We start from the raw sequence: 27080 nt of genomic DNA on the forward strand, positions 1-27080 counted from the left end.
ATTAAGGCTAACAATGCTAAGGATAATTGAGAAACACAGAAAGCATAGTGGGGAGGTGAAAAGGGATGGGTTAGAAAGGTTTACCGAGATTATGATAAAAGCCGAGTGGTTAATGTAAAAGGAAGTAGTAAGAGTTTTTATTAGCATATTAGAGTGCGAGGGCCATTTGGCAATCAAGGAGGGAATCTAATTGTGGTGGATGAAGCTATGGCAGAGCTATTAAATATATATTTTACATAATTATTTTACAAATGATGGTGGAAGTGAGAATATGTACCAGTAGACGATATAGAACAATTATTAGCAATAACTGTCGTAAAGGAAGTGTTTCTGAAAAGAATAGCAGAACTCACGGTAAATATCACCAGGCCCTGTCTAATTAAGCCACAGAGTAGACAGCAGCGGTTCCAGTCACAATTTATCAATCCTCCTTGAATATTGCAAATTGTGCCAATGGACTGGACCACAGCCAATGTAACATTTTTGTTCAAGAAGAGAAAGAAAGTGGGCAACATCAAAATCAGTTAGTCTAACATCAGAGTGGGAAAACTCTTAGGCCCCTATATTTATGGGGAGGGGGGAGGGTGCAGGGGAGGCTGAAAATGGCTGAAGAACACGGCACCCTCGAAGGTCCTGCCGAATTCGTTTCCTGCCTGGCAGCAGGCCAAATGGAGAGCCTGGCTGGCTTTTGATAACCCTTTACAATGAAGTTGATGAAGCAACCTTTTTCATGGATGTTGAATAAATATACAGTCCATTAACATTTTTTCCTGGCAGATTGATAAGGATAAAGCTTCTAAGCTGCAATATTGAATATTGTAGAAATGTGAGTGAGGGGCTACAATATGTTCAGACAAGACAAAGCATGGTGGCGATTTCACCTACCGAGGTGGGCTCAGCGCGGCCGTAGTAGGTGGCAGGTTGCGACGCCGCTCCCGGCTCCATCCTGCTCTGTGAGAAGAATTTGCCATTGATTGGGCTTGTTAAGCCCGCCCTGTGAGGTTCCCAGCCAATTAAAAGGAAGCGGGTCTGATGACATCATTTGATTACACGTTATCAGTTGGTTTCCTTAAAGGGGCCATGTCCAAATTGATTTTGACATTTGTGCTGTCAGTATTCTACAGCATTGAGGTGCTGCAAACACTGACAAGCACTGCACAAAGGTGCACGGCTGCACCCAGGCTCTCCCATGACTCCCTCCATATGCTTATGGAGGGAGTCACAGCACGCAGGGAGGTTTTCTTCCCTTCCAGTGGGTGGAAGAGACCTCCCCAGGAGACCAAAGCAGCCTGCTGTGCCACTCATCACATCCCCATCACTCTGTCTTCCCTACCCTACTCCTACACATCTTTACTCACACCAACTTACCTTGCACCTCCACCCATCCCTCTCATCTACATCATCACATCCCCATCTCACTAGCCACCCCACGCACTCCCACTCATCCTTGTCCAATCATACCAACTAACAACACACAAGGGTCGGCACTTGGGTGTTTTCGCCAATGTTCATGTAACGTTTCCGTTGATGTGTTGCCAAACATTGAAATCTTTATTTTCCACACTTTCCGTTCTTGGAGAGATTTGTGTGCATCTTTGAAAGTGTATTAGTGAGTTGCAGTGAATGGTGAGACACAACGTTCCCCCCCGCCTCCCCCCACCAATGGTGATGAGTGTGAAAGGAATGGCTTGGACATTGTAGGGATGCTTTATGATGCTGGTGTGGGGTGGTGCTAACCTGGTGCATCATGTGACAGCCAGAGTGTACAGTGTTAAGTGAAGTGTGGTGGGGCCATCGCTGGTGTCCCGGGCAACAATGTAGACGGGTGATGATGCTCTCTGACAAGTGCAGCATCAGTTGATTGCGGAGAAGGTTGGTGTGGATGTTGGTGCTGCTGGTGTGCCCGGTGATGCTGGTGTTGGGGCTGATCATGTTGGGATTCTGAGGACCAAGATGAGATTTTTTCAAGGGCACCGATGCTGATGGAATAGATGGCAGGTGAGGTTGAGATGACAGGAGTAATCTGTCAGTGTTGTGATAGGTTGTTCCAAGGAGGTGACAGTGGATAGAGAGATTACTGCAAACACTTCAAAAGTGCATAAAGCTCAAAAGTGGGTTCCAAATTATTAATGCCCCAGCTTCTAAGATTGGGAAGTGAACAGCTGTGAAATGGTAGGTTTTATACCACTTTTGCAGCTTTCACCTGTTCACAGCAACCACAGTCATTGAGAACCCGACATACCTGACGCGATAACCGCTCTCCGGGAACCTCGTTGAAAACCTGGTAAAATGGTAAGTACTCCCATGTAGTTAAGAACCATTTTCCCATAAATGGTTCTTAACTACCTTTTAATAAGCTTTTAACGATCTAAATTGGCTGACCCACCGCTTGGTGTCAGGTCTATTCAAGGATGACAGACCTAACACTTGGGAAACTGACAAGGAGGCGGGTTTACAATGGGATACTGACCCGCTGTCAATCTTTGTGATTTTGACAGTGGACCCGCCTCCAAACCCACACACACTGAGCACCGGCAAAATTCAGTCCAATATCTCAAATGCTCTTTTCAGCAGATGTAGGTGAGGGACAGCCAAAAAAAAGTGAAAAATGCTCGTGCTCAATTCAGCCAACAGATACATTATTATATAGATCTCCAGTTCATCCACTAATGCATTATTGAACATCCATCTGTGCCACTTTTGCCAGGCATTCACTTTTTCATTATATAAGTTGTAGCATTTTTGAAGTCAAAATCAGGCTGCTTTATTAAATCTCCATCTCCTTTTTTGGTTGTAATATTTCAAGTTCCCATTGATCTGTTGTATGGAATCTTTGTAGTGGGACAACAATGTAGAAATTGTGGAAGCAACCTAATTGTGCTGTGTGCCGGCCTTCTACTTCTGAAATCCCATTTTACTGCATAAGTTATGCTAGCAGTATATGTACAGCCAATCCTGTTGCGCTTTAGTTGGATCATTAAGTATTTTAGACTTCCTGATCTAACAGATTTTAAGCCTGCCTAGTGCCAATGGAGGAGCTGTACAGTCTGAGCTCCGGGTGATGTGGAAGAGCAGAAGGATTTGGGGGGTCAATGCACAAGGCGTTAGAAGCAGTAACTAAAAAAAGGTTAATGGCCCGGATTTTGCAGTCAGTGGTGTAATTGAAGATTATGCCGCTGGCATCCAAACCGAATAGACACTTACCTGCTGGGAACGCTCCTCCGAGAAGTTGCTATCAGACGCTGCAGAGTAGAAGACAGCATAGTGGCCCACGGATCCCAGGTGCGCACCCTGTGCGTAAGCGTACCTGGAGTCAATTGGCCGGTACTCTGATCTGCAAACAGATGGTCTGTCATTATTAGTATTAGAGATCATAGTCCTTGCATTTCAGTACTTCGAAAATCGCTTAAAATTGTGATTTTGGGGTCTGGATGTGTGCAGAATACATTTTGTAAGTCATCTGCATTTTCATTTTTTTTCCTCCCAGCAAAAACATTTAAAAAACCCGAGAATATTGCTTTCTTCAAAAATCTACTGGAAGACAGTTTTCTACTTTTCATGGACATAACACTTTTCATGGACAAAATCCTGTGGGTCATTTAAAAAAAAATTCATTCATGGGATGTGGGCATCACTGGCAAGGCCAGCATTTATTGCCCATCCCGAGTTGCCCTTGAGAAGGTGGTGGTGAGCCACCGCCTTGAACCGCTGCAGTCCGTGCGGTGAAGGTGCTGTTAGGGAGGGAGTTCCAGGATTTTGACCCAGTGACAATGAAGGAATGGCGATATACTTCCAAGTCAGGATGATTTGACTTGGAGGGGAACTTGGAGGTGGTGGTGTTCCCATGCGTCTGCTGCCCTTGTCCTTCTAGGTGGTAGAGGTCGCGGGTTTGGGAGGTGCTGCCGAAGAAGCCTTGGCGAGTTGCTGCAGTGCATCTTGTAGATGGTACACACTGCAGCCACAGTACGGCGGTGGTGAAGGGAGTGAATGTTTAAGGTGGTCGATGGGGTGCCAATCAAGCAGGCTGGTTTGTCCTGGATGGTGTTGAGTTTCTTGAGTGTTGTTAGAGCTGCACTCATCCAGGCCAGTGGAGAGTATTCCATCACACTCCTTACTTGTGCCTTGTAGATGGTGGAAAGGCTTTGGGGAGTCAGGAGGTGAGACACTCGCCACAGAGTACATAAGATATACAGCACAGAAGCAGACCTTTCGGCCCAACCAGTCCATGCCAGCGTTTATGCTCCACTCAAGCCTCTTCTCATCTTTCCTCATCTAACTCTATCAGCATAACCCTCTATTCCCTTCTCCCTCATATGTTTACCTAGCCTCCCCTTAAATGCATCTATACTTTTCACTTCAACCACTCCCTGTGGTAGCGAGTTCCACATTCTCACCACTCTCTGGGTAAAGAAGTTTCTTCTGAATTCCCTATTTGATTTCTTGGTGACTATCTTATATTGATGGCCTCTAGTTTTGCTCTTCTCCACAAGTGGAAACACTCTCTCTGTGTCTACTCTATCAAAACCTTTCATGGTTTTAAAGATCTCTATTAGGTCACCCCTCAGCCTTCTCATTTCAAGAGAAAAGAGACCCAGCCTGTTCATCATTTCCTGATAGGTATACCCTCGTATTTCTGGTATCATCCTTGTAAATCTTCTCTGCACCCTCTCCAGTGCCTCTATATTCTTTTCATAACATGGTGACCAGAATTGTTACCGAGCATCTGACCTGCTCTTGTTGCCACATTATTTATGTGGCTGGTCCAGTTAAGTTTCTGGCCAATGGTGATGCCCAGGATGTTAACGGAGGGGGATTCTGCGATGTTAATGCCGTTGAATGTCAAGGAGAGGTGGTTAGACTCTTGCTTGTTGGAGTTTGTCATTGCCTGGCACTTGTGTGGTGCGAATGTTACCTGCCACTTATCTGCTCAAGCCTGAATGTCATCCAGGTCTTGTTGCATGCAGGCATAGACTGCTTCATTATCTGAGGAGTTGCGAATGGCACTGAACACTGTGCAGTCATCAGCGAACATCCACATTTCTGACCATATGTTGAAGGGAAGGTCATTGATGAAGCAACTGAAGATTGTTGGGCCTAGGACACTGCACTGAGGAACTCTTGCAGCGATGTCCTGGGGCTGAGATGATTGACCCACAACCATCTTCCTTTGTGCTAGGTATGACTCCAGCCAGTGGGGAGTTTCCCCCCCGCCCCCCCGCTTCCCATTGACTTCAGTTTTACTAGGGCTCCTTGATGTCACACTCGGGTCAAATGTAAATACTTCAATTTCTGGCCTCGTATAGCTTTTAAAATTAAATATATTACTTGGATTCATCAGTAGGTATCCCCTTACGCTTTACTAGAATGCTGCTGGTATCAGGAAATACAAATACGAAGAGAGACTTGAAAAAAAAATTCATTATAACAGAGGAGATAATGGGCTGATTTGTTAGGTGTTTAAAATTAAGAAGGCATGGGACAGAGTATAGAGAAACAGGCTGTTTCCAGTGATTGAGGGGTCTTGAACGAGGGGACATATATATAAATTTAAATGTAACAGATTTATGGCAGAAATAAGGAAAAATCTTTTATATACAGAGGGCTGTAAGGCTGTGGACTGCACTACTGGAGTTAGGGATTGAAGCAAAGACCATCTCAACAAAAAAATCCTAATTATCTGGTCATTATCACATTGCTGTTTGTTGGAGCTTGCTGTGCACAAATTGGCTGCTGCGTTTCCTACATTACAACAGTGACTGCACTTCAAAAAGTAATTCATTGCCTGTAAAGCGCTTTGGGACATCTGGTGGCCGTGCAAGGCGTTATATAAATGCAATTCTTTCTTTTTCTTTAACATTTAAGAATAGGTTAGTCAAATGGTTGAAGGAAAGTTGAATAAAGGGATATAGGAACAGAGTAGGCACGAGGGGTTAGAACTATTGCTTTTGTGGAGGATAAGCACAACATGGACTGGTTGGGCTATATCATATTGTAATTGCTATTTAGTTTCTGTTGTGAGCATAACTAATATGACATACTTCCTGGTGCTAAGATATTTCCTCCCCAATCTAATGATTATCTTGTTAACTGCCTGCAGCAGTACCTGCAACAGAATCTCTACGACCTCTGACAAAGAACAATAAGCTCAGGCATGTAGGAGAAACTGCAAGTTAAATGAGTTCTACTCTAAAATGTATTGGTGTGGCCAATACAAAATGAGGGTCAGGTTGTCGTAGATGTTGCAGTGGTATCTCTGACTTATTTTTACATTTCCTTCCCTCGTGATGCCAAGTTTACTGCTGTATTTGCAGAAATCAGCTAATCCACCACAAAGGATTCAGGCTGGAACTTTCTTGGTCTGTACAATATAGAATCATAGAATATAGGAGCAGGAGTAGGCCATTCGGCCCCTCGAGTCTGCTCCGCCATTTAATGAGATCATGGCTGATCATCCAAATTCAGTACCCTGTCCCTACTTTCTCCTCATATCCTTTGATCCCTTTAGCCTTAAGAAATATATCTAACTCCTTCTTGAATATATTTAATGAATTGGCCTCAACTGCCTTTTGTGGTAGAGAATTCCATAGGTGCACCACTCTCTGGGTGAAGAAATTCCTCCTCATCTCTGTCTTAAATAGCTTACCTCTTATCTTTAGACTGTGACCCCTGGTTCTAGATTCCCCCGCCATTGGGAACATCCTTCCTGCATCTAGTCTGTCTAGTCCTGTTAGAATTTTATAAGTTTCAATGAGATCCCCTCTCATTCCTCTAAACTCCAACAAATATAAGCCTAATCGACCCAATCTCTCCTCATACGTCATTCCTGCCATCCCAGGTATCAGTCTGGTGAATCTTCGCTGCACTTCCTCCATGGCAAGAACATTCTTCCTCAGATAAGGCGACCAAATCCGCACACAATACTCAAGGTGTGGTCTCACCAAGGCCCTGTACATCTGCAGCAAGACATCCTTGCTCCTGTAATCGAATCCTCTCGCTATGAAGGCCAACATACCATTTGCCTTCTTAAGCGCCTGCTGCACCTGCATGCTTACCTTCAGCGACTGGTGCACAAGGACACACAGGTCTCGTTGCACTTCCCCTTCTCCCAATCTATTGCCATTCAGATAATAATCTGCCTTCCTGTTTTTGCCACCAAAGTGGATAACCTCGCATTTATCCACACTATACTGCATCTGCCATGCTCCTGCCCAATCACCCAACCTGTCCAAATCATACTGGAGTTTCTCGGCATCCTCCTCACAGCACACATGCCCACCCAGCTTTGTGTCATCTGCAAACTTGGAGATATTACATCCAATTCCCTCGTCTAGATCATTTATATATATTGTGAATAGCTGGGGTCCAAGGACCGATTTCCTGCGGTACCCCACTAGTCACTGCCTGCCACTCAGAAAAAGACCCATTTATTCCAACTGTTTGCTTCCTGTCTGCCAACCAGTTCTCTATCCAAGTCAATACCTTGCCCCCAATCTCATGTGCCTTAACTTTACACGCTAATCTCTTATGCGGGACCTTATCGAAAGCCTTCTGAAAGTCCAAATGCACCACATCCACTGGTTCTCCCTTATCTATTCTACCAGTTACATGCTCAAAAAATTCCAGTAGATTAGTCAAGCACGATTTACCTTTTGTAAATCCATGTTGACTTTGTCCAATCCTGTCACTGTTTTCCAAGTGCTCTGCTGTTACATCTTATTTAATGGACTATAGCATTTTCCCCACTACCGATGTCAAGCTTACCAGTCTATAGTTCCCTGTTTTCTCTCTACCACCTTTTTTGAATAGCAGGGTTACATTAGCTACCCTCCAATCCATGGGAACTGTGCCAGAGCCTGTAGAATTTTGGAAGATGACCAGCAATGCATTTACTATTTCTAGGGCCACTTCCTTAAGTACCCTAGGATGTAGATTATCAGGCCCTAGGGATTTATCGCCTTCAATCCCGTCAATTTCCCTAACACCATTTCCCTACAAATACTGATTTCATTCAGTTCCTCCCTCTCATTAGACCCTATGTTCCCCGACATCTCTGGGAGGTTATTTGTGTCCTCCTTTGTGAAGACAGAACCAAAGTATGTATTTAATTGGTCAGCCATTCCTTTGTTCCCCATTATAAATTCCCCTGATTCTGACTGCAAGGGACCTATGCTTGACTTCACCAATCTTTTTCTCTTCACATATCTATAGAAGCTTTTACAGTCAGTTTTTATGTTCCCTGCAAGCTTACTCTCATACTCCATTTTCCCCCTCTTAATTAACCCTTTTGTCCTCCTTTGCTGAATCCTAAACTGCTCCCAATCCTCAGGTTTGCTGCTTTTTCTGGCCAATTTATATGTCCTCTCCTTGGATCTTATGCTAACCCTAATTTCCCTTGTTAGCCACAGTTGCGCCAGCTTTTTTGTTTTATTTTTATGCCAGACAGGGATGAAGAAATTCTGTAGTTCATCCATGCGATCTTTAAATGTTTGCCATAGCCAACTCGTGCCCCATACCATCGGACTTTCCTTTATTTAAATTCAGCACCCTAGTCTCTGAGTCAACTACTTCACTCTCCATCTTAATGAAGAATTCTATCATATTATGATTGCTCCTCCCCAAGGGGCCTTGCACAACAAGATTGCTAATCAATCCTTTCTCATTACATAATACCCAGTCTAAGATGGCTTGATCTCTAGTTGGTTCCTCAACATATTGGTCCAGGAAACCATCCCGTATACACTCTAGGAATTCCTCCTCAACAGTATTATTACTAATTTGGTTAGCCCAATCTATATGTAGATTAAAGTCACCCATTATAACTGCTGTGCCCTTATTGCATGCATCTCTAATTTCCCATTTAATGCCATCCCCAACCTCAGCATTGCTGTTTGGGGGTCTGTATACAACTCCCACTAACATTTTCTGCCCCTTGGTATTTCTCAGCTCTACCCATACAGATTCCACATCATCAGAGCTAATATCCTTCCTTACTATTGTGTTAATCTCCTCTTTAACCAGCAATGCCACCCCACCTGCTTTTCCCTTTTGCCTGTCCTTCCTGAATATTGAATATCCCTGGATGTTGAATTCCCAGCCTTGGTCACCCTGGAGCCATGTCTCCGTAATCCCAATTATATCATATCCGTTTACATCTATTTGTGCAGCTAATTCATCCACCTTACTACGAATGCTCCTCGCATTAAGACACAATGCCTTCAGGCTTGTTTTTTTAATACTCTTAGTGCTTTTAGAATTATTATGTACTGTGGCCCTGTTTGATTTACACACTTGATTTCTCTGCCTTCCACTTTTGCTTTTCTCCTTCCTGTCTTTTGCTTCTATCCTTGCTTCCCTTTCCTCTGCCTCCCTGCACAGGTTCCCAACCCCCTGCCATTTTAATTTAATAAAGATAAGGCAGTATCTCACCATCCACTGAACTATTGGCCTAACCACATCATTTGACAAATTGTTGAGGAGATAGTTTCAGTTTCTAATTCTCTAATTGTTGGCCGTTAAATATCTCAAGAATATATTTTATCAATGTCAGCATGCAGTTATATTCCACATTCTCAAACTGCCAATTTATAAACTTATTGATAGAAATTTAGACTGGTGGTGAGACAAATTTTAACGTAGCCTCGCTATAACAAACTTGTTAAGAGATATTAAAAATGCTCTTTATAGTGAGGTGTTTGTTTTAGTGAAGTCTAGCAAAAGCACAAGATTAAAATTGAAGCAAAAAAATCTTTATAAATCATTTCACCTTTCTTTACTCTTTTAAAAAATTCTATTGGATTGCTTCTATTTGGTCTTTTATTTTGAAGGTGTGTGAATGTTAAAATGTTCACAAACCTGAAGAATTTTAATGATGTCACTGCAATGTCCTTCCAGTTAGACCAGTGCAGTTTTAAGGCCAGTAATGGTCTTGGAAGGCTGAGGATAGTTAATATCATCGGAGTTTCTATTTGAACTCTCCTTATTGTGCATATTGGCAATGATCTCATCATCTGTCATGATGTGGGTGACTGTGGCAATGTCATGAATTCCAATCCAGCCTTTGGCAGTTGTTTCTAAACCTCCATTGGCAAACTTGGTGACATGTTGGAGACCTGCAGCAGTTTCTGATATGGGTGTTGTGGTGTATGTAACCTGTTCCACCTTAAGAGAACTTAAGCCTGTTCCACCTTAAGAGATGTACTACTTTCTCTGGCTGCTGTATACGTAATACCGGTGGTGACCACTGGTATATAAGCACTGTGTAGTAATATTGTATTTAGTATAGTCCTGACCTCCAACCAGTAAAGACCTGTTGAACTTTAATCTTGTAGTCTGTGTTAGTAATTACAACTAGAACAGACAGACTTAACAGGTGTTATCATCAGCTTCAATTATTAGTGTTTGTATCCAAAATTCAGGACCAAGTGACTTTCTCCAGCACTTCTTGATCCTTGCTGGTACTACTTCATCCCATGTTGCATCTGCCCTGAATATTTCATGCCAACAGTTTTACGAATTTCTACGACCACAGGAGACATTCTAGTTCTGGCGGGGAGTCACTGCGAACAGATTTTAGCAAGCGACATGACAAAAGTTGACCTGCCTTTGGAGGTCAGAAAGTTTAAATAATTTATGCCAGTTAAAGGCCTAGTTCCCACCTGGTTGCAAGAGCTTTCCAAGAGGGAGGAAAGAGGCACAGGAAATGACACGAGGCTGCAGTTTTAAAGCACTGCACGCAAGATTTAAAGGAAGCCAGTTAATTAAAGATAAGCAGCCTCACATTCAGACAAAAATTATTTGAGCTTTTTTGAAAACCTTTAAATATTTATCAGTCTGTCCAATGACATGACAGAACTGTGTGCACAATTTGTGACATAAAGGGGAAATGGCCGAGGCGAGGGAGGGCTTCGGGCCTCAGTGACCTACCAGAGTATCCAAGAGGGAATGTCAGAGTTTTTACCTAAACCCCTCATGTGAGGGACTAGATTAAATATTTGGGGCTGGATTTTCCTTACCTCGGCGGGTCCGTGGTGGGTGACGTTAGTGGCGGGTCTCCTCCCCGCTGCTGGCTCCAGCCCGCTGTGTTGAATGAATTTACTTTGATTGGGCTTGTTAAGCCCGCCCAGCGCATTTCCCAGGCCAGTTAGAGGAAGCGGGTTGGTGACGTCATTTGATGATGCGTCATCAGCCAATTTCCTTAAAGGGACCATGGCCAATTTAAATTTGACATTTATGCTGTCAGTGTTCTACAGCATTGAGGTGCTGCAAACACTGACAATGACTGCACAGAGGTGCAGGGCTGCACCCAGGCTCTCCCATGACTCCTTCCATATGTTTATGGAGGGAGTCACAGCACGCAGGGAGGTCCTCTTCCCTTCCCATGGGCAGAGAAGACCTCCCTAGGAGATCAACGCAGTCTGGTTGCGCATTGCAGAGGAGGGCACAAGCAGGGATGTGGTCAGGAGGACCTGGTGCAGTGCCGCAAACATTTCAATGATCTCAGTAGACCACAAAACGTTAGTACAAAGCCACACTCAACCTCATTCTGCTGTGCCTCTTATCACATCCCCATCACTCTGCCTTCCCTACCCTACTCCTGCACATCCTTACTTACACCAACTTACCTTGCACCTCCACCCATCCCTCTCTATCTACATTATCACATCCCCATCTCAATAGCCACCCGTTACACTCACCCTCATCCTAATGCAATCATGCCAACCAGTAACACACAAGGGTAGGCACTTGGGTGTTTTATGCATTGTTCATGTAAAGTTTCTGTTAATGTGGTGTCAAACATTTGAAACCTTTATTTTCAACACTTTGCGTTCTTGGACAGATTTGTGTGCACCTTTGCAGGTGGCTTAGTGAGTTGCAGTGAATGGTGAGACATAACGGTACCCGCTGCAATGGTGATGAGTGTGAATGGAATGGCTTGGGCATTGTAGGGATGTTTTATGGTTTTTGTGTGGGGTGGTGCAACCTGGCGGATCATGTGGCAACCAGGGTGTACAGTGTCAAGTGAAGTAAATCCGGCCATTGTGAGACCATCCCTGGCCTCCCGGCCAGCAATGTGATTGGGTGCTGATGCCCTGTGTCCTGTGCAGCATCAGTTGATTGCACAGAAGTTTGGTGGTGTTGTTGGTGTTGCTGGTGTTGGGGCTGTTCATGGTGGGATTCTGAGGACAAAGGTGAGATTCTTTCAAGGGCACCGATCTGGATGGAATAGATGGCAGGTGAAGTAGAGATGACAGAAGAGATCTGTCAATGGTGGGAGAGGTAATGAGGTCAGACTGGATGGAGACTTGTGTAATGACGTGCAGCATTCTGAATCTGTAGTGGAAATACAGTTTAGAGAAGGTAGTGGTTAAGGGAACATGTCTCAATCAGCTGGGAGCTTTGACTTGACATTTGAAGCTGTCAACCTATCAGCTGATTCAGTGACCTCCCGCCTCAGTTTCACAGATGAGGTCTAGGCATAGTGGGAAACCAGTGGGTGACCTGCCAAATTCAAAAAGCTGGGAAAAAACCATTGATAAGTGGCTGTAAACAAGCCACTAATGATTTTAATTGCTTCCCCCACCGCTGCCTGTCAGGTCTGCTCAGTGCTGACAGACCCGACATTTGGTAAAGGCGCGTGCCTGCGGGTTCACAGCGGGGTCCTGACTCGCTGGGGGAAAAAAACATTTTCCCACCCGACCTGCCATCGATCGCGCCCTGCAAAATCCAGCCATGGTAATGAGTAAGCCTGGTACACGGTATTGGACTTGCATTTCTTGCCCATGATGTAAGCTGTTCTTTTATGTTCGCCCACCATGCTGAAGACAGAAGTCTATTGTGTAGCCAACAAGGAACTTCTGAGAGCTGGGTGACGGTTGCTGAAAAGCATTAACTGGAGGGGCTCATATATCTAGGGATGCATGCCAACCACAATTGTGTTGCAGAGAGATAAGAGGCTCCTGCCGAAAATCTGCATTTCCAACTCGTGGAACCATCATTCTGTAGAGCATGGTGTGTGCCCATAGGAATATGAGTAGGCCATTCAGTTAGATAATTGATGATCTGTACCTCAATTCTATTTACCTGCCTGTGCTCCATAAACCTTGATATCCTTAAAATCTATCAATATCAGTCTTGAAAATTTTAATTGACCCAGCATCCACAGCATTTTTGGGGGAGAGTTCCATATTTCCACTAACCTTTGCATGTAAAAGTGTTTCCTGATTTCACTCTCTCTTAAATGGCCTAGCTCTCATTTTAAGATCATAGAATCATAGAATGATACAGCACAGAAGCAGGCCTAGCTCTGATTATAAGATTATGCCCTCTTGTTCTGGACCCATGTTGTGGTCAGGAGGATAGTGACATTGCAGTCACACATTTGATGATGCGCGGTGCTTCTCACTTTACCACTTGTGAGGATCTGCTTGTATCTGCTGTCCACCTAGTGAAAACATAAAGTTTTGTTTGTATGTTGCCTAACGACCAACTAGTGACTATCCACAGAGGGGAAGTAGGAAGGGTCTCTTTGGAGTCAAAGTGGCTTAGTGACTTCGATTAGGGCCATTTCATTGCTGAGTTAGAGACGGAAACCTGATTGGAGAGGTTCAAACATGGAGTTATGGGAAAGATAGGCTTGTATTTGGGTTGCAACAACAGGATCAAGGATACATGAGAGGAAGGGGAGTTTGAGGTGGAGCGGTAATTTGCAAGGACAGGGGTCAAGTGTGTCTTTTTGATGCAGGGGTGATTATGGCAGATTTGAAAGGGAGGGGGATAGTACCTGAGGAAAGGGACCCATTTACAATATCAGCTCGCATGGGGGCCAGGAAGGGAAATTGGGTGATCAGCAGTTTAGTGGGAGGTGGGCTCATGGACAAGATGAGCTTGGAGAAGGCATGAAGTTTCAGTGGGCGAGAAAAGAAACTAGAGAAATGTACAAGGTTAGGGCTCAGGCAAGGGGGAAGCTTGGTGGAACCTTGGTTTGGTGGGCAAGGAGAAGGTAGGAATGCGACAGAGGGTGATGAACGGACAAAGAAGTCCATGAGCTCATAAGAACATAACAACGTAAGAATTAGGAGCAGGAGTAGGCCTTATGGCCCGTCAAGCCTCCCCCCGCCATTCATTAAGATTATGGCTGATCTTCAACCTCAACTCCACTTTCCAGCCCAATCCCCATATCCCTTAATTCCCCGTGAGTCCAAAAATCTATCTATCTCAGCCTTGAATATACTCAATGACTCAGCATCCACAGCCCTTTGTGGTAGAGAATTCCAAAGATTCACAACCCTCTGAGTGAAGAAATTCCTCCTTATCTCAGTCCTAAATGCCTGACCCCTTATCCTGAGACTATGCCTCATAGTTCTAGACTCTCCAGCCAGGGAAATAACCTCTCAGCATCTACCCTGTCAATCCCCCTCAGAATCTTATCTGTTTCAATGAGATCACCTCTCATTCTTCTAAATCCCAGAGGTTGTAGCCCTAATCTACTCAATCTCTCCTCATAGGACAACCCTCTCATCCCAGGGATCAATCTAGTGAATTTTGGTTGCACCACCTCAAAGGCATGTATGTCCATTCTCAGATAAGGACACCAAAACTGTGCACAGTACTCCAGGTGTGGTCTCACCAAATCCTTGTACAATTGTAGCAAGACTTCCTTACTCTTGTACTCCAACCCCCTTGCAATAAAGGCCAATATCCCATTTGCCTTCCTAATTGCTTGCTGTACCTGCATGCTAACTTTCTGTGTTTCCTGTACGAGGACACCTAAATCTCTCTGAACACCAACATTTAATAGTTTCTCACAATTTAAAAAATATTCTGTTTTTCTATTCTTCCTACCAAAATGAATAACCTTACATTTGCTCATGTAACCTGTCTATATCCCTTTGCAGGCTCTTTGTGTCCTCCTCACAGCTTACTTTCCCACCTAGCTTTCTATCGTCAGAAAACTTGGATACATTGCACTCAGCCCCTTCATCTAAGTCAATAATATGGATGGTAAATAGCTGAGGCCCAAGCATTGATCCTTGTGGCACCCCGCTAGTTACAGCCTGCCAATCGGATAATGACCCGTTTATTCCTACTCTCTGTTTTCTGTCCATTAACCAATCCTCTATCCATGCTAATATATTACCCCCAATCCCATGAGCCCTTATCTTGCATAGCAACCTTTTATGTGGCACCTTATCGAATGTCTTTTGGGAATCCAAATATACTACATCCACTGGTTCCACTTTATCTGCCCTGCTAGTTACGTCCTCAAAAAACTCTAATAAATTTGTTAAACACGATTTCCCTTTCTTAAAACCATGTTGATGCTGCCTAATCATATTATGATTTTCTAAGTGCCCTGTTAGCACTTTCTTAATAATGGATTCCAGCATTTTCCAACGACTGATGTCAGGCTAACTGGCCTGTAGTTTCTTTCTTGAATAGTGGGTTACATTTGCTACCTTTCAATCTGCTGGGACCGTTCTAAAGTGATTTGCACAAACATCACCCAAAACATGTTGCAAGGCATGCCCTATTTAAAGGTATGTCTTGGAGCTAGCATTCTATCATAATATAGGATAATAATAATAGGATTGGGCAGAGTCAACACGGATTTATGAAAGGGAAATCATGTATGACAAATCTGTTGGAGTTTTTTGTGGTTGTAACTGGCAGAATAGATAAGGGGGAACCAGTGGATGTGGTGTATTTGGATTTTCAGAAGACATTTGATAAGGTGCCACTCAAGAGGTTATTAAACAAAATTGGGGTTCATAGGATTGGGAGTAATATACTAGCATGGATTGAGGATTGGTTAACGGACAGAAAACAGAGAGTAGGAAAAAATGGGTCATTTTCAGGTTGGCAGGATGTAATTAGTGGGGTACCACAAGGATCAGTGCTTGGGCCTCAGCTATTCACAATCTATATCAATGATTTGGATGAGGGGACCAAATGTAATATATCTAAGTTTGCTGATTATACAAAGCTGGATGGGAATGTAAGTTGTGAGGAGGATGCAAAGAGGCTTCAAGGGGATATAGACAGGCTAAGTGAGTGGGCAAGAACATGGCAAATGGAATATAATGTAGAGAATTGTGAAATTATCCACTTTGGTAAGAAAAATAGAAAAGCAGTGTATTTTTTAAATGGTGAGAGATTGGGAAATGTTGGTGTTCAGAGGGACCTGGGTGTCCTTGTACACAATTCACTGAAAGTTAACATGCAGGTACAGCAAGCAATTAGGAAAGCAAATGGTATGTTGGCCTTTATTACAAGACGATTTGAGTATAAGAGTAAAGACATCTTACTGCAATTATATAGTGCCCTGGTGAGACTACACCTGGAGTATTGTGCACAGTTTTGGTCTCCTTACCTAATGAAGGATATACTTGCCATAGAAGGAGTGCAATGAAAGTTCACCAGACTGATTCCTGGGATGGGGGCATTGTTCTATGAGGAGAGATTGAGTAGACTAGGCCTATATTCTCTGGAGTTTAGAAGAATGAGAGGTGATCTCATTGAAACATACAAAATTCTACAGGGCTTGACAGGGTAGATGCAGGGAGGTTGTTTCCCCTGGCTGGGGAGTTTAGAACCTGGGGTCACTGTCTCAGAATAAGGGGTTGGCCATTTAGCTCTGAGATGAGGAGAAATTTCTTAACTCAGAGGGTGGTGAATCTTTGGAATTCTTTACCCAGATGGCTGTGAAGGCTCAGTTTTTGAGTATATTCAAGACAGAGATCGATAGATTTTTGGATATTAAGGGAATCAAGGGATATGGGGATAGTGCAGGAAAGTGGAGTTGAGATAAGATCAGCCATGATCTTATTTCATGGCGGAGCAGGCTCGAGGGGCTGAATGGCCTACTCCTGTTCCTATTTCTTATGTTCTTATCATATTAGTTCTCAAAGATCAGCCTGACAGAATTGGGAATGGCATAGAACAAAGCACCATATAGCTCTCAATTTGTGTGCTTGAGGAGATAGTGCGGGGTGAATTTAGTGAACAGGTCATGAAATGCTGGTAGCAAAGGAGGAACGTAAATTTGATGGCCATATAGCTGCCATCAAAATGCAGCAGAACAGTGACATTTGGCAGTTGTGTCATGTTCCACTTTTGCACCGAGCACAATCTTCCAGATGGCCTTTTGGACTATGCTAAAGAGCTCTTGCCCTAAATATTATAATACATTTAAGAGCTGAAATTGCAAGGCTCTGCATTCAGTGTGAAACTTTGTTAGACATGAGCACAGTGTTAGAATGATGTAGCCTAACATTTCCTACAATATAACAGTGACTTCAAAAAACACTTAAAAAAAAGTACTTAATTGGCTGTAAAGCGCTTTGGGACATCCGGTGGTCGTGAAAGGCGCTATATAAATGCAAATCTTTTTTCTTTCCTATCTGGCTGAGAGAATAATGACAGTGGGTATAATGCTAAGCAGTTCAGGAATGTGCTGCAGCTTTACCATCTTTAATGTTATAGTCTAGAAATTACTGTTAGTGTTTAACACACATTCGTAATATTCCTGTACTCTCTATTCCAGAATAGATATTAAACCATTTAAAACAAATGGGTTACCACTTGTGTTAAAGTGCTGGTTTAAAAGATACATTAAGCATTAGTCCATTAATATTTCTAACAATGATTTCTAGGTTAATGTCTTCTTTTCCACCATTATAACCAACCAGTAGAACCACTGAAGTTTTTCCCCTCCCCTTTGAGCTCTAATTGCTAATTCTATCATCTTTGGACCAGAGATGAAGATATATGCTGACTGCGGCAGCACAAACAAGAGATGAACTTCATTGTTGATCTGGGAGTTGGTAGCTTGCTTATTCTCTTTCCGCTTAGTCCTTTATCTTAGCTACATTTGTTGGCAAATTCATGGAATTATCTCCACTCCTCTAAATGTATATGCTGTTCTTCAGAAACCGTAACTTGTGCAAAAATCTGACCCGAAATTCCTCGGGGCATCCACTAGTTTCCTGCTATAACTCTGGCAAAACTGCCAAGCAAATGGTGATGACCTAGTTGTGCTGGGTGCAATGTTCCCTGTATTTTTTGGGGGGCTGCGCAGCCCATTCAAAACAAGCACATGCGCAGTTTTTCTGTTTAAAGGCCGGCAAGCCAGCTGCGCGGGACCCCTGGAGCGCTGTGCGGGACCCCTGGAGCGCTGTGCGGCCGCACAGCTTAAAGGGAACATTGGCTGGGTGTCTGCTGATTCTGAGACTTTCCTCAATGCCTAGATGTCATCCTTGGCTCAGTGGTGGCACTGTTACCTCTGAGTTAGAAGGCTGTGGACTTTCAGAAGGCTTTCGATAAGGTCCCGCATAAGAGATTTGCGTGTAAAGTTAAAGCACATGGGATTGGGGGCAAGGAACTGACTTGGATAGAGAACTGGTTGCCAGACAGGAAGCACAGAGTTGGAATAAACGGGTCTTTTTCCGAGTGGCAGGCAGTGACTAGTGGGGTACCGCAGGGATTGGTGCTAGGACCCCAGCTATTCACAATGGCCCAGAACTTGGTGTCGGGGGCTTGCCGCGCGTGCAAGCCCCCGATGTTCACTTACCCAGCGCGCCGACATCTGAAACCTGGCCCGCAGTGGATTTCCTGTCAGTGGCCCGGTTCTGATGTCGGCACGCTGTGCTAACCTGACCCAGCGGCGCAGTTAGTGCGATGTGCCGGCTGGGATCGGGTGAGCACTGTTCAGCCAATCAGGGGAGGGGAAACTTCATTCATAAGTTTGAGAGTAAGAACTGTCAAACTCATGAAAAGTACTGCACCCCAAAACACTACTTAAACTTTAAATAAAATGTTAAAAACATCCCAATCATTAAATTAAGTATAAATAAGTTAAAAAAAATAATTTAAACAATAATTGTTTTTTTTGAAAAAAATACATTTTTAATAAAAAGGGTCTAAAACTAAACTTACCTTATTGTAGATTCTTTAAAATAATAAATCTGTGGAAAAAAAACACCACTTACCTGTAAAAATAAATACTTGCGTGTGCTTTTTACAAGCGTAAAGACTGGAGGCCTTTACACATGCGCAAATCCCCCAAAACAGAGGAAATCCAAGACGCACGCGCTGCCTCCTACAGCGCACGCGCTAGCCTCTTCACCTCTTGAGTTAGAGGAGAGGAAATGCCGGTTTTCAGCGCATGCGCTGTGCATGCTGAAAACCGGCACTTCCTCTGGCCAGACGTGTGAGTACCCCTTCCGTACTCACGCGTTTGGGGAGGAATTACTGCCCCAATATATATTAATGATCTAGACGAGGGAACTAGATGTAATATCTCCAAGTTTGCAGACGACACAAAGCTGGGTGGGCGTGTGTGCTGTGAGGAGGATGCCGAGAAACTCTAGGATGATTTGGACAGGTTGGGTGATTATACTGCATCTGCCCTGCATCTGCCCAATGTGGATAAATGCGAGGTTATCCACTTTGGTGGCAAAAACAAGAAGGCAGATTATTATCTGAACGGCAATATATTGGGAGAAGTGGAGGTGCAACGAGACCTGGGTGTCCTTGTGCACCAGTCGCTGAAGGTAAGCATGCAGGTGCAGCAGGCAGTCAAGAAGGCAAATGGTATGTTGGCCTTCGTAGCAAGAGGGTTCGAGTACAGGAACAAAGATGTCTTGCTGCAGTTGTACAGGGGCTTGGTGAGACCACACCTTGAGTATTGTGTGCAGTTTTGGTCGCCTTATCTGAGGAAGGATGTTCTTGCCATGGAGGGAGTGCAGCAAAGATTCACCAGACTGATACCTGGGGTGGCAGGAATGATGTATGAGGAGAGATTGGGTCGATTGGGCTTATACTCGCTGGAGTTTAGAAGAATGAGAGGGGATCTCATTGAAACGTATAAAATTCTAACAGGACTAGACAGACTGGATGCAGGAAGGATGTTCCCGATGGCGGGGGAGTCCAGAACCAGGGGTCACAGTCTAAGGATAAGGGGTAAGCCATTTAGGACAGAGATGAGGAGGAATTTCTTCACCCAGAGAGTGGTGAACCTGTGGAATTCTCTACCACAGAAGGCAGTTGAGGCCAATTCATTAAATATATTCAAGAAGGAGTTAGATATATTTCTTAAGGCTAAAGGGATCAAGGGATATGGGAAAAAGGCAGGGACAGGGTACTGAGTTTGGAAGATCAGCCATGATCTCACTGAATGGCAGAGCAGGCTCGAGGGCTGAATGGACTACTCCTGCTCCTATCTTCTATGTTTCTATGTAAAGCCCTACTCCAGAGACTTGACCATATAATCTAGGCTAATACTTCAGTCCAGTATTGAAGGAGTGCTGCACTGTCAAAAGTGCTGTCTTTTGGATGAGATGTTAAACTGAGGCGTCCACTTGCGCTCAGGTGGATGTAAAAAATTCTTGGTACTATTCGAAGAAGAGCATTGGAATTCTTCAGATATCTTGGCCAATGTTTATCCCTCAATTAACATCTCTATGAAGCAGATTATCTGGTAATTTATTGCATTGTTGTTTGTGGGACTTTGCTATATGCAAATTGGCTGCCATGATTCCCTGCATTACAAAGAGTGACTCCACTTCAAAAGTAGTTAATTGGCTGTGAAATGCTTTGGGATGTCCAGAGTCATGAAAGGTACTATATAAATGCAAGTTCTTTTTTTGTTAATGGATGGTCTGTTCAGTCCTTACAAGGGGCAGGGGTTTAGAAACATAGAAGATAGGAGCAGGAGTAGGCCATTCGGCCCTTCAAGCCTGCTCCGCCATTCAATGAGATCATGGCTGATCATCCAAATTCAGTACCCAGTCCCTGCCTTCTCCCCATATCCCTTGATCCCTTTAGCCTTAAGAAATATATCTAACTCTTTCTTGAATATACTTAATTAAATGGCCTCCACCGCCCTCTGTGGCAGAGAATTTCACAGGTTCACCACTCTCTGGGTGAAGAAATTCCTCCTCATTTCAGTCCTAAATGGCTTACCCCTTATCCTTAGACTATGACCCCTGGTTCTGGACTCCCCGGCCATCAGAAACATCCTTCCTGCATCTAGTCTGTCCAGGCCTGACAGAATTTTATACGTTTCGATGAGATCCCCTCTCAATCTTCTAAACTCCAGTGAGTATAAGCCCAATCGACACCATCTCTCCTCATACGTCATTCCTGCCATCCCAGGTATCAGCCTGGTGAATCTTCGCTGCACTCCCTCCATGGCAAGAACGTCCTTCCTCAGGTAAGGCGACCAAAACTGCACACAATACTCAAGGTGTGGTCTCACCAAGGCCCTGTACAACTGCAGCAGGACATCCTTGTTCTTGTACTCAAACCCTCTTGCTACGAAGGCCAACATACCATTTGCCTTCTTAACCGCCTGCTGCACCTGCATGCTTACCTTCAGCGACTGGTGTACAAGAACACCCAGGTCTCTTTGCACTTCCCCTTCTCCCAATCTCTTGCCATTCAAATAATAATCTGCCTTCCTGTTTTTGCCACCAAAGTGGATAACCTCACATTTATCCACATTATAGTGCATTTGCCATGTTTCTGCCCAATCACCCAACCTGTCCAAATCGTGCTGGAGTTTCACGACATCCTCCTCACAGCATACCCTCCCACCCAGCTTTGTGCCGTCTGCAAATTTGGAGATATTACATCCAATTCCCTCGTCCAGATCATTAATATATATTGTGAACAGCTGGGGTCCTAGGACCGATCCTTGCGGTACCCCACTAGTCACTGCCTGCCACTCAGAAAACGACCCGTTTATTCCAACTCTTTGCTTTCTGTCCGCCAACCAGTTCTCTATCCAAGTCAATACCTTGCCCCCAATCCCATGTGCCTTAATTTTGCACGCTAATCTCTTATGCGGGACCTTATCGAAAGCCTTCTGAAAGTCCAAATACACCACATCCACTGGTTCTCCCTTATCTATTTTACCAGTTACATTCTCAAAAAATTCCAGTAGATTAGTCAAGCATGATTTACCTTTTGTAAATCCATGTTGACTTTGTCCGATCCAGTCACTGCTTTCCAAGTGCTCTGCTATTACATCTTTTATAATGGACTCTAGCATTTTCCCCACTACCGATGTCAAGCTTACCGGTCTATAATTCCCCGCCTTTTCTCTACCACCTTTTTTGAATAGTGGGGTAACATTAGCTACCCGCCAATCCATGGGTACCGTTCCAGAGTTTATCGAGTTCTGGAAGATGACCAGCAATGCATCTACTATTTCTAGGGCCACTTCCTTAAGTACCCTGGGATGTAGATTATCAGGCCCTGGGGATTTATTGGCCTTCAGTCCCATCAATTTTCCTAACACCATTTCCCTACAAATGCTGATTTCTTTCAGTTCCACCCTTTCATCAGACCCTATGTTCCCCGGCATCTCTGGGAGGTTATTTGTGTCCTCCTTTGTGAAGACAGAACCAAAATATGTATTTAGTTAGTCTGCCATTTCTTTGTTCCCCATTATAAATTCCCCCGATTCTGACTGCAAGGGACCTACGCTTGACTTCACCAATCTTTTTCTCTTCACATATCTATAAAAGCTTTTACAGTCAGTTTTTATATTCTCTGCAAGCTTACTCTCATATTCTATTTTCCCTTTCTTAATTAATCCCTTTGTCCACCTTTGTTGAATCCTAAACTGCTCCCAATCCTCAGGATTATTGCTTTTTCTGGCCAATTTATATGCCCTCTCCTTGGACCTTATGCTATCCCTAATTTCCCTTGTTAGCCACAGTTGGGTCACCTTTTTTGTTTTATTTTTATGCCAAACTGGGATGAACAAATTCTGTAGTTCATCCATTCGGTCTTTGAATGTTTGCCATTGCCTATCCACCGTCAACCCTTTGAGTGCCATTCCCCAATCAACCCTACCAAACATGGGGTGTTCCTTTACAGTTAGGACCCGATGTTGTATTGCTGTCAGTACTCTGAGTGAGTGGAGGCATACTGGTTTCCACAAGGGGGCCCCACTGGTGGAGTCAGGCAAGTGACCCCTAAAGACTCCAAAATTTGAAAATAAACTCACCCAGGTTAAGTCCTAGGGTTGGGTGGGTGCCTGGGCAATCCCCACGGGTGGACAGATGCTAGTATTTCTGGAATGTATAAGCAGGCAGACACCAGAGATGCACCAAATGTGGCGCTTGTGATCGCTTGACCCCGTACAAATGAGGTGCCCTCCCACTGACCCTGCAAACCTGGGTGGGGTCAGCACTGGTAGGCACCATCAGGCACAATCCGGAATTGCAATCTTCGGGGCCCTTGTGTTTGTGGTCTGCCACAGCACATCATCTCTGTTAGTAAGAGCTGAAGATGTATAGTTTTTACACCTCACAGGCTAACTACCACCATATGCTTTTAAATATCATGCATTGTCACCTTCAGATGAATTGATTGAACTGATGCTAACATGCTCTGCTAGCGTGACTTCATTCGAGACACTGAAAGACACAATAAAATGATAATTAAGTAATTATAGCAATAGTTAGATGAGTGCAATCCTAATTGTGTCCTTCTAAGTTAAGTGACAATTAACTCTGAAGGTCATAACCTGGGCTTTCTTACAGTTGGTTGTTGTAATCATCTTTGTGAGCCCAGGCTGTATTATAATACATCTTGAAATGTTAACTAAGGCTGTTCTTCGAACTGAATGGAGTAGGAACTCAGAGCTGGTTCCTATACTTTAATAAATTATGCAAATAGCAGAACTTTTAAAAACAAAAGCATTCGACAGTCACTACATCTACTTGAGTGAGATAAAATTCAAGATTCTGCTTTTGACAAGTATTACGCTGTAAATACTAAAACTGACTACATTAAGCAGTTGAAAGCTTAAAATACTATCAATAAAACAAATCATTCATCTTTAGGTGATTTATATATTGTAAAAGTAGTAACAGCTTGGTCGGAGGAGCAACTGTTGCATTATCTTACAGGTTGTAGGTTTAATTTATTTCCGCACTACAGGAAGGGGCTGTCAAAACATTACTGCATTGCATGTTACTGAAATTAATTTCAATGAAGTATCCAAAAAAGTATTCCTCAACAAATATCTGTAACAGAAGGCACGGTGACTAATTTTAGTGAAGCAATCAAAAGATTAGCACCAGGTAACCACTTCCTATAGTAGAGCTGAATCTTACACTGAACATTGCACTGTTGAAAATAACAGATTGCCCTTTGCTTTGCAATCAGGAAATATAAGTTGATGACACATGATGAAGAATCATGGGATATGATTTATATTCTAGGAGTGGGCTGACCTGATTACTCACAAGTGACAAAGTAGTGAGTAAGTTAGAGTTACTGCTATAAGTGGGATACAAATTGTATTTATATATCCTCTGTTCTGCTTACAATACACCTTAGGCAATTAAAATTAAAATAGTTATAGTGAGAAGTAAATTTAAATTTTAAGTGGTAAATAAATTGATGCACAATTTGCAATGTGGCTTGGGTGAAATTACTGTGAAATTTCCCCTCCCCACACACAATAATATCGGTTCTCAACTGTGAAATATGAAAACTATTTCATGGAGATGGTGGCCAGGATTTTCCTTACCAGCATGATCGCAGGCAGAAGTGTGATGGGCTGGGAATATCCTGGGGTCAATTAATGAAAATATTTTGGATGGGCTCCTGGTTGGTCGTTCTGCCTGTGATTGGGAGCTTGCCAATCATGATGGGGGAGGGGACAATAAATGGTCTGCTGCTGTCCTGGAACTCCTAGAGAGGCCAACAGTAGAGGGTATCAGAGATGAGAAAGTGAGAGGGCAGGTGCCAGCTTTTGGTACATCTTGACATTCTGTTTCTCTTCTACTCTCATGTTACAGGACCACACATAACCTTTCTGCAAGCTACATCATTATGTTAATCCTTCTGCTGCAAGCCACAAGAAAACTCTCCTCCTCTACCACCTGTTCTAACTTTTCTTCTTCTCTTCCAGATGTCACACAGCACAAATATCCAGGTTGGAAGATTTGGATGGCTTCCCTCCTTCCAGTACCCCATCACGTGCACCATTCATCACCCACTCTCTACCAAACATCAGCTTAGAGATATCCACCCAGAGAGCATTAGAAAGTGAGCCAGAGAGGAGCGCATAGGATGATGCATATAGTACAAGTGACAGGCCTCCCCTCTTCCAATCACAACAATCTTCAGCTCATCCTAAACTCTGCTGCCTGTATTGTAATCATCCTCAAGTCCCACTCACTCATCACCCCTGTGTTCATTAACTTTTGGCTCTCTGTCCCCCAACGCCTTTAATTTAAAATTTTCATCCTCGTTCAAATCCTTCATGGGCTCAACCCCCCTTTAGCTCTGTAATCTACTCCAGCCCTACAACCCTTTGAGAACTCTGCTCCACCAACTCTGGCCTCTTGTGCATTCCTGCCCCCTTAGCTCCACTGTTGGTGGCCACGCCTTCAACTGTCTAGGCATGAAGTTCTGGAATTTCCTCTCTAAACCTCTCTGTCTTTTCACCTCCCTCTCTTACTTTAAGAAACTGCTTAAAACCCACCTCTTTGCCCAAGCTTTTAGTCAACCATCCTAATATCTTCTTCTTTGGCTTTGTGTAGATTTCTGTCTGATTACACTTCTGTGAAGCGCATTGGGAAGTTTTTCCTGCATTGAAGGCACTATATAAATGCAAGTTGTTGTTATCTGGAAACAGTCTTTCAAAATGTTCTGCAGATGGTGGCTCAGTTGGAGGAGTGCACTACCTACATCTGTAGCACCACAGTGGATGGGTTTGTAGCACTACAGTTCACTCTGAAGCACATGGCATCTCCAGCCCCCCTATATATATCCAGGCACCTGAAGCATGTTATCAAAATGTCAATAGTGTGCCCTGTAATAATCTTAGCAACAGAATGGCGCACAAGTATCATCAGCATAGCTGTTGAGGGTAGGCTTGGCTTCCCAGTGCCTCACAGACACTTGCCTTTCTGGTTTAAAGGGTTTGGGCACTGTGGACTATCTTACAATGAGGTCATCATGACATCTGCCAGGAAACTGAACACTTACTTGTCTTTTTGGAATGTTGCAGGTCACAAACAAGCTGGACATTGATCAAGTGGAGTTGTTTCCAGTTGACATCATTGATTGGATTGATGAAGGGAGCACCTATGGCCATGTGGATGCAGTCAATAATTTTGCACATTAGGTAATTCTGCCATTCAGTAACGTTGCAATGGCCTGTCACATTGCTGATGACTGTCCATGGGGAAGGTGATGAACTGACATTTCCAATGTCCAATTTCACCCCAATTATCTGATCATTATCTCATTGCTGTTTGTGGGATCTTGCTGTGTGAAAATTGGCTGCCAGGTTTCCCTACATTACAACACTGACTGCACTTCAAATGTATTCAATTGGTTGTGAAGCGCTTTGGGATGTGCTGAAGTTGTGAAAGGTGCTATATAAATGTACGTCCTTTCTTCTTTCTTTCTTGCTTGCTTGAGCAAAGAATGCACCTGGGACTTACTTGATTCATCTGTGCACTGCCAATTGCACAGTGTTAGTAATGTCTCCAGAGATAGCCTGGAATGCTGCAATAGTGCAAATACCCAGGGAGGTGGTGACCTTGACTGCCACTGGTAGAGCAGTGCTTATGCTCGAAGTGGGTTGCAGGTCAGTTGCAGCATGTGGCTTAATTCATTGATGACTTCTCTTGTGAAGGACAGCTTCCGCCAGCACTGCACCTGAATCAAATGGGTGTAGAACACTCAAGAAGCTCAACACCATCCAGGACAAAGCAGCCTGCTTGATTGATACCCCATCCACCACCTTAAACATTTAGGCCTAGAAATTCAGTATAGCCACGTTCGGGGCGCTAAAGTCGGGCGGCCGCTAAAGTTTGCGCCCGGCGCAAGTTCGCGCCACCTTCGCCGATATTCAGTCGCATCGCCCCAAGAGGTTGCTGCTGCGCTAAAACAGGCGATGCACGACTATCATTAGGCGCTAAGCCGGCGGTCCGGGGCGATACCCCCGAGGGCGGGCGCAGCGCAGGTGCGGCGAGTTGCTGATTGACGGCAGACACTCTGGCGCCGGTCAGCTCTTAAAGGGGGAGGGTGGACTTGTCTGGCTGCCA

The 27080-nt window shown here is 43.9% G+C and overlaps 1 protein-coding gene across 5 annotated transcripts in view; it reads left to right on the forward strand.

The window, feature by feature from the left end:
* LOC147123364 (3',5'-cyclic-AMP phosphodiesterase 4D-like) overlaps positions 1-26866 on the forward strand; it is a 455522-nt gene extending 428656 nt beyond the window's left edge. For 4 of the 5 annotated variants that reach the window (XM_085971591.1, XM_085971605.1, XM_085971595.1 and 1 more), the window contains one exon: positions 26036-26866. In XM_085971591.1, the coding sequence (XP_085827717.1) occupies positions 26036-26156 (121 nt within the window). In that variant the 3' untranslated portion in view covers positions 26157-26866. The remainder of the gene's footprint in view (positions 1-26035) is intronic. The other variant, XM_085971623.1, reaches the window with a different exon arrangement.
* The last annotated feature ends 214 nt before the right edge of the window (positions 26867-27080 follow it).

The sequence above is a fragment of the Somniosus microcephalus genome, chromosome 2, assembly GCF_052327205.1.
Source record: "Somniosus microcephalus isolate GS21.2 chromosome 2, FLI_Smic_1.0, whole genome shotgun sequence".
Lineage (NCBI taxonomy): Eukaryota > Metazoa > Chordata > Chondrichthyes > Squaliformes > Somniosidae > Somniosus > Somniosus microcephalus.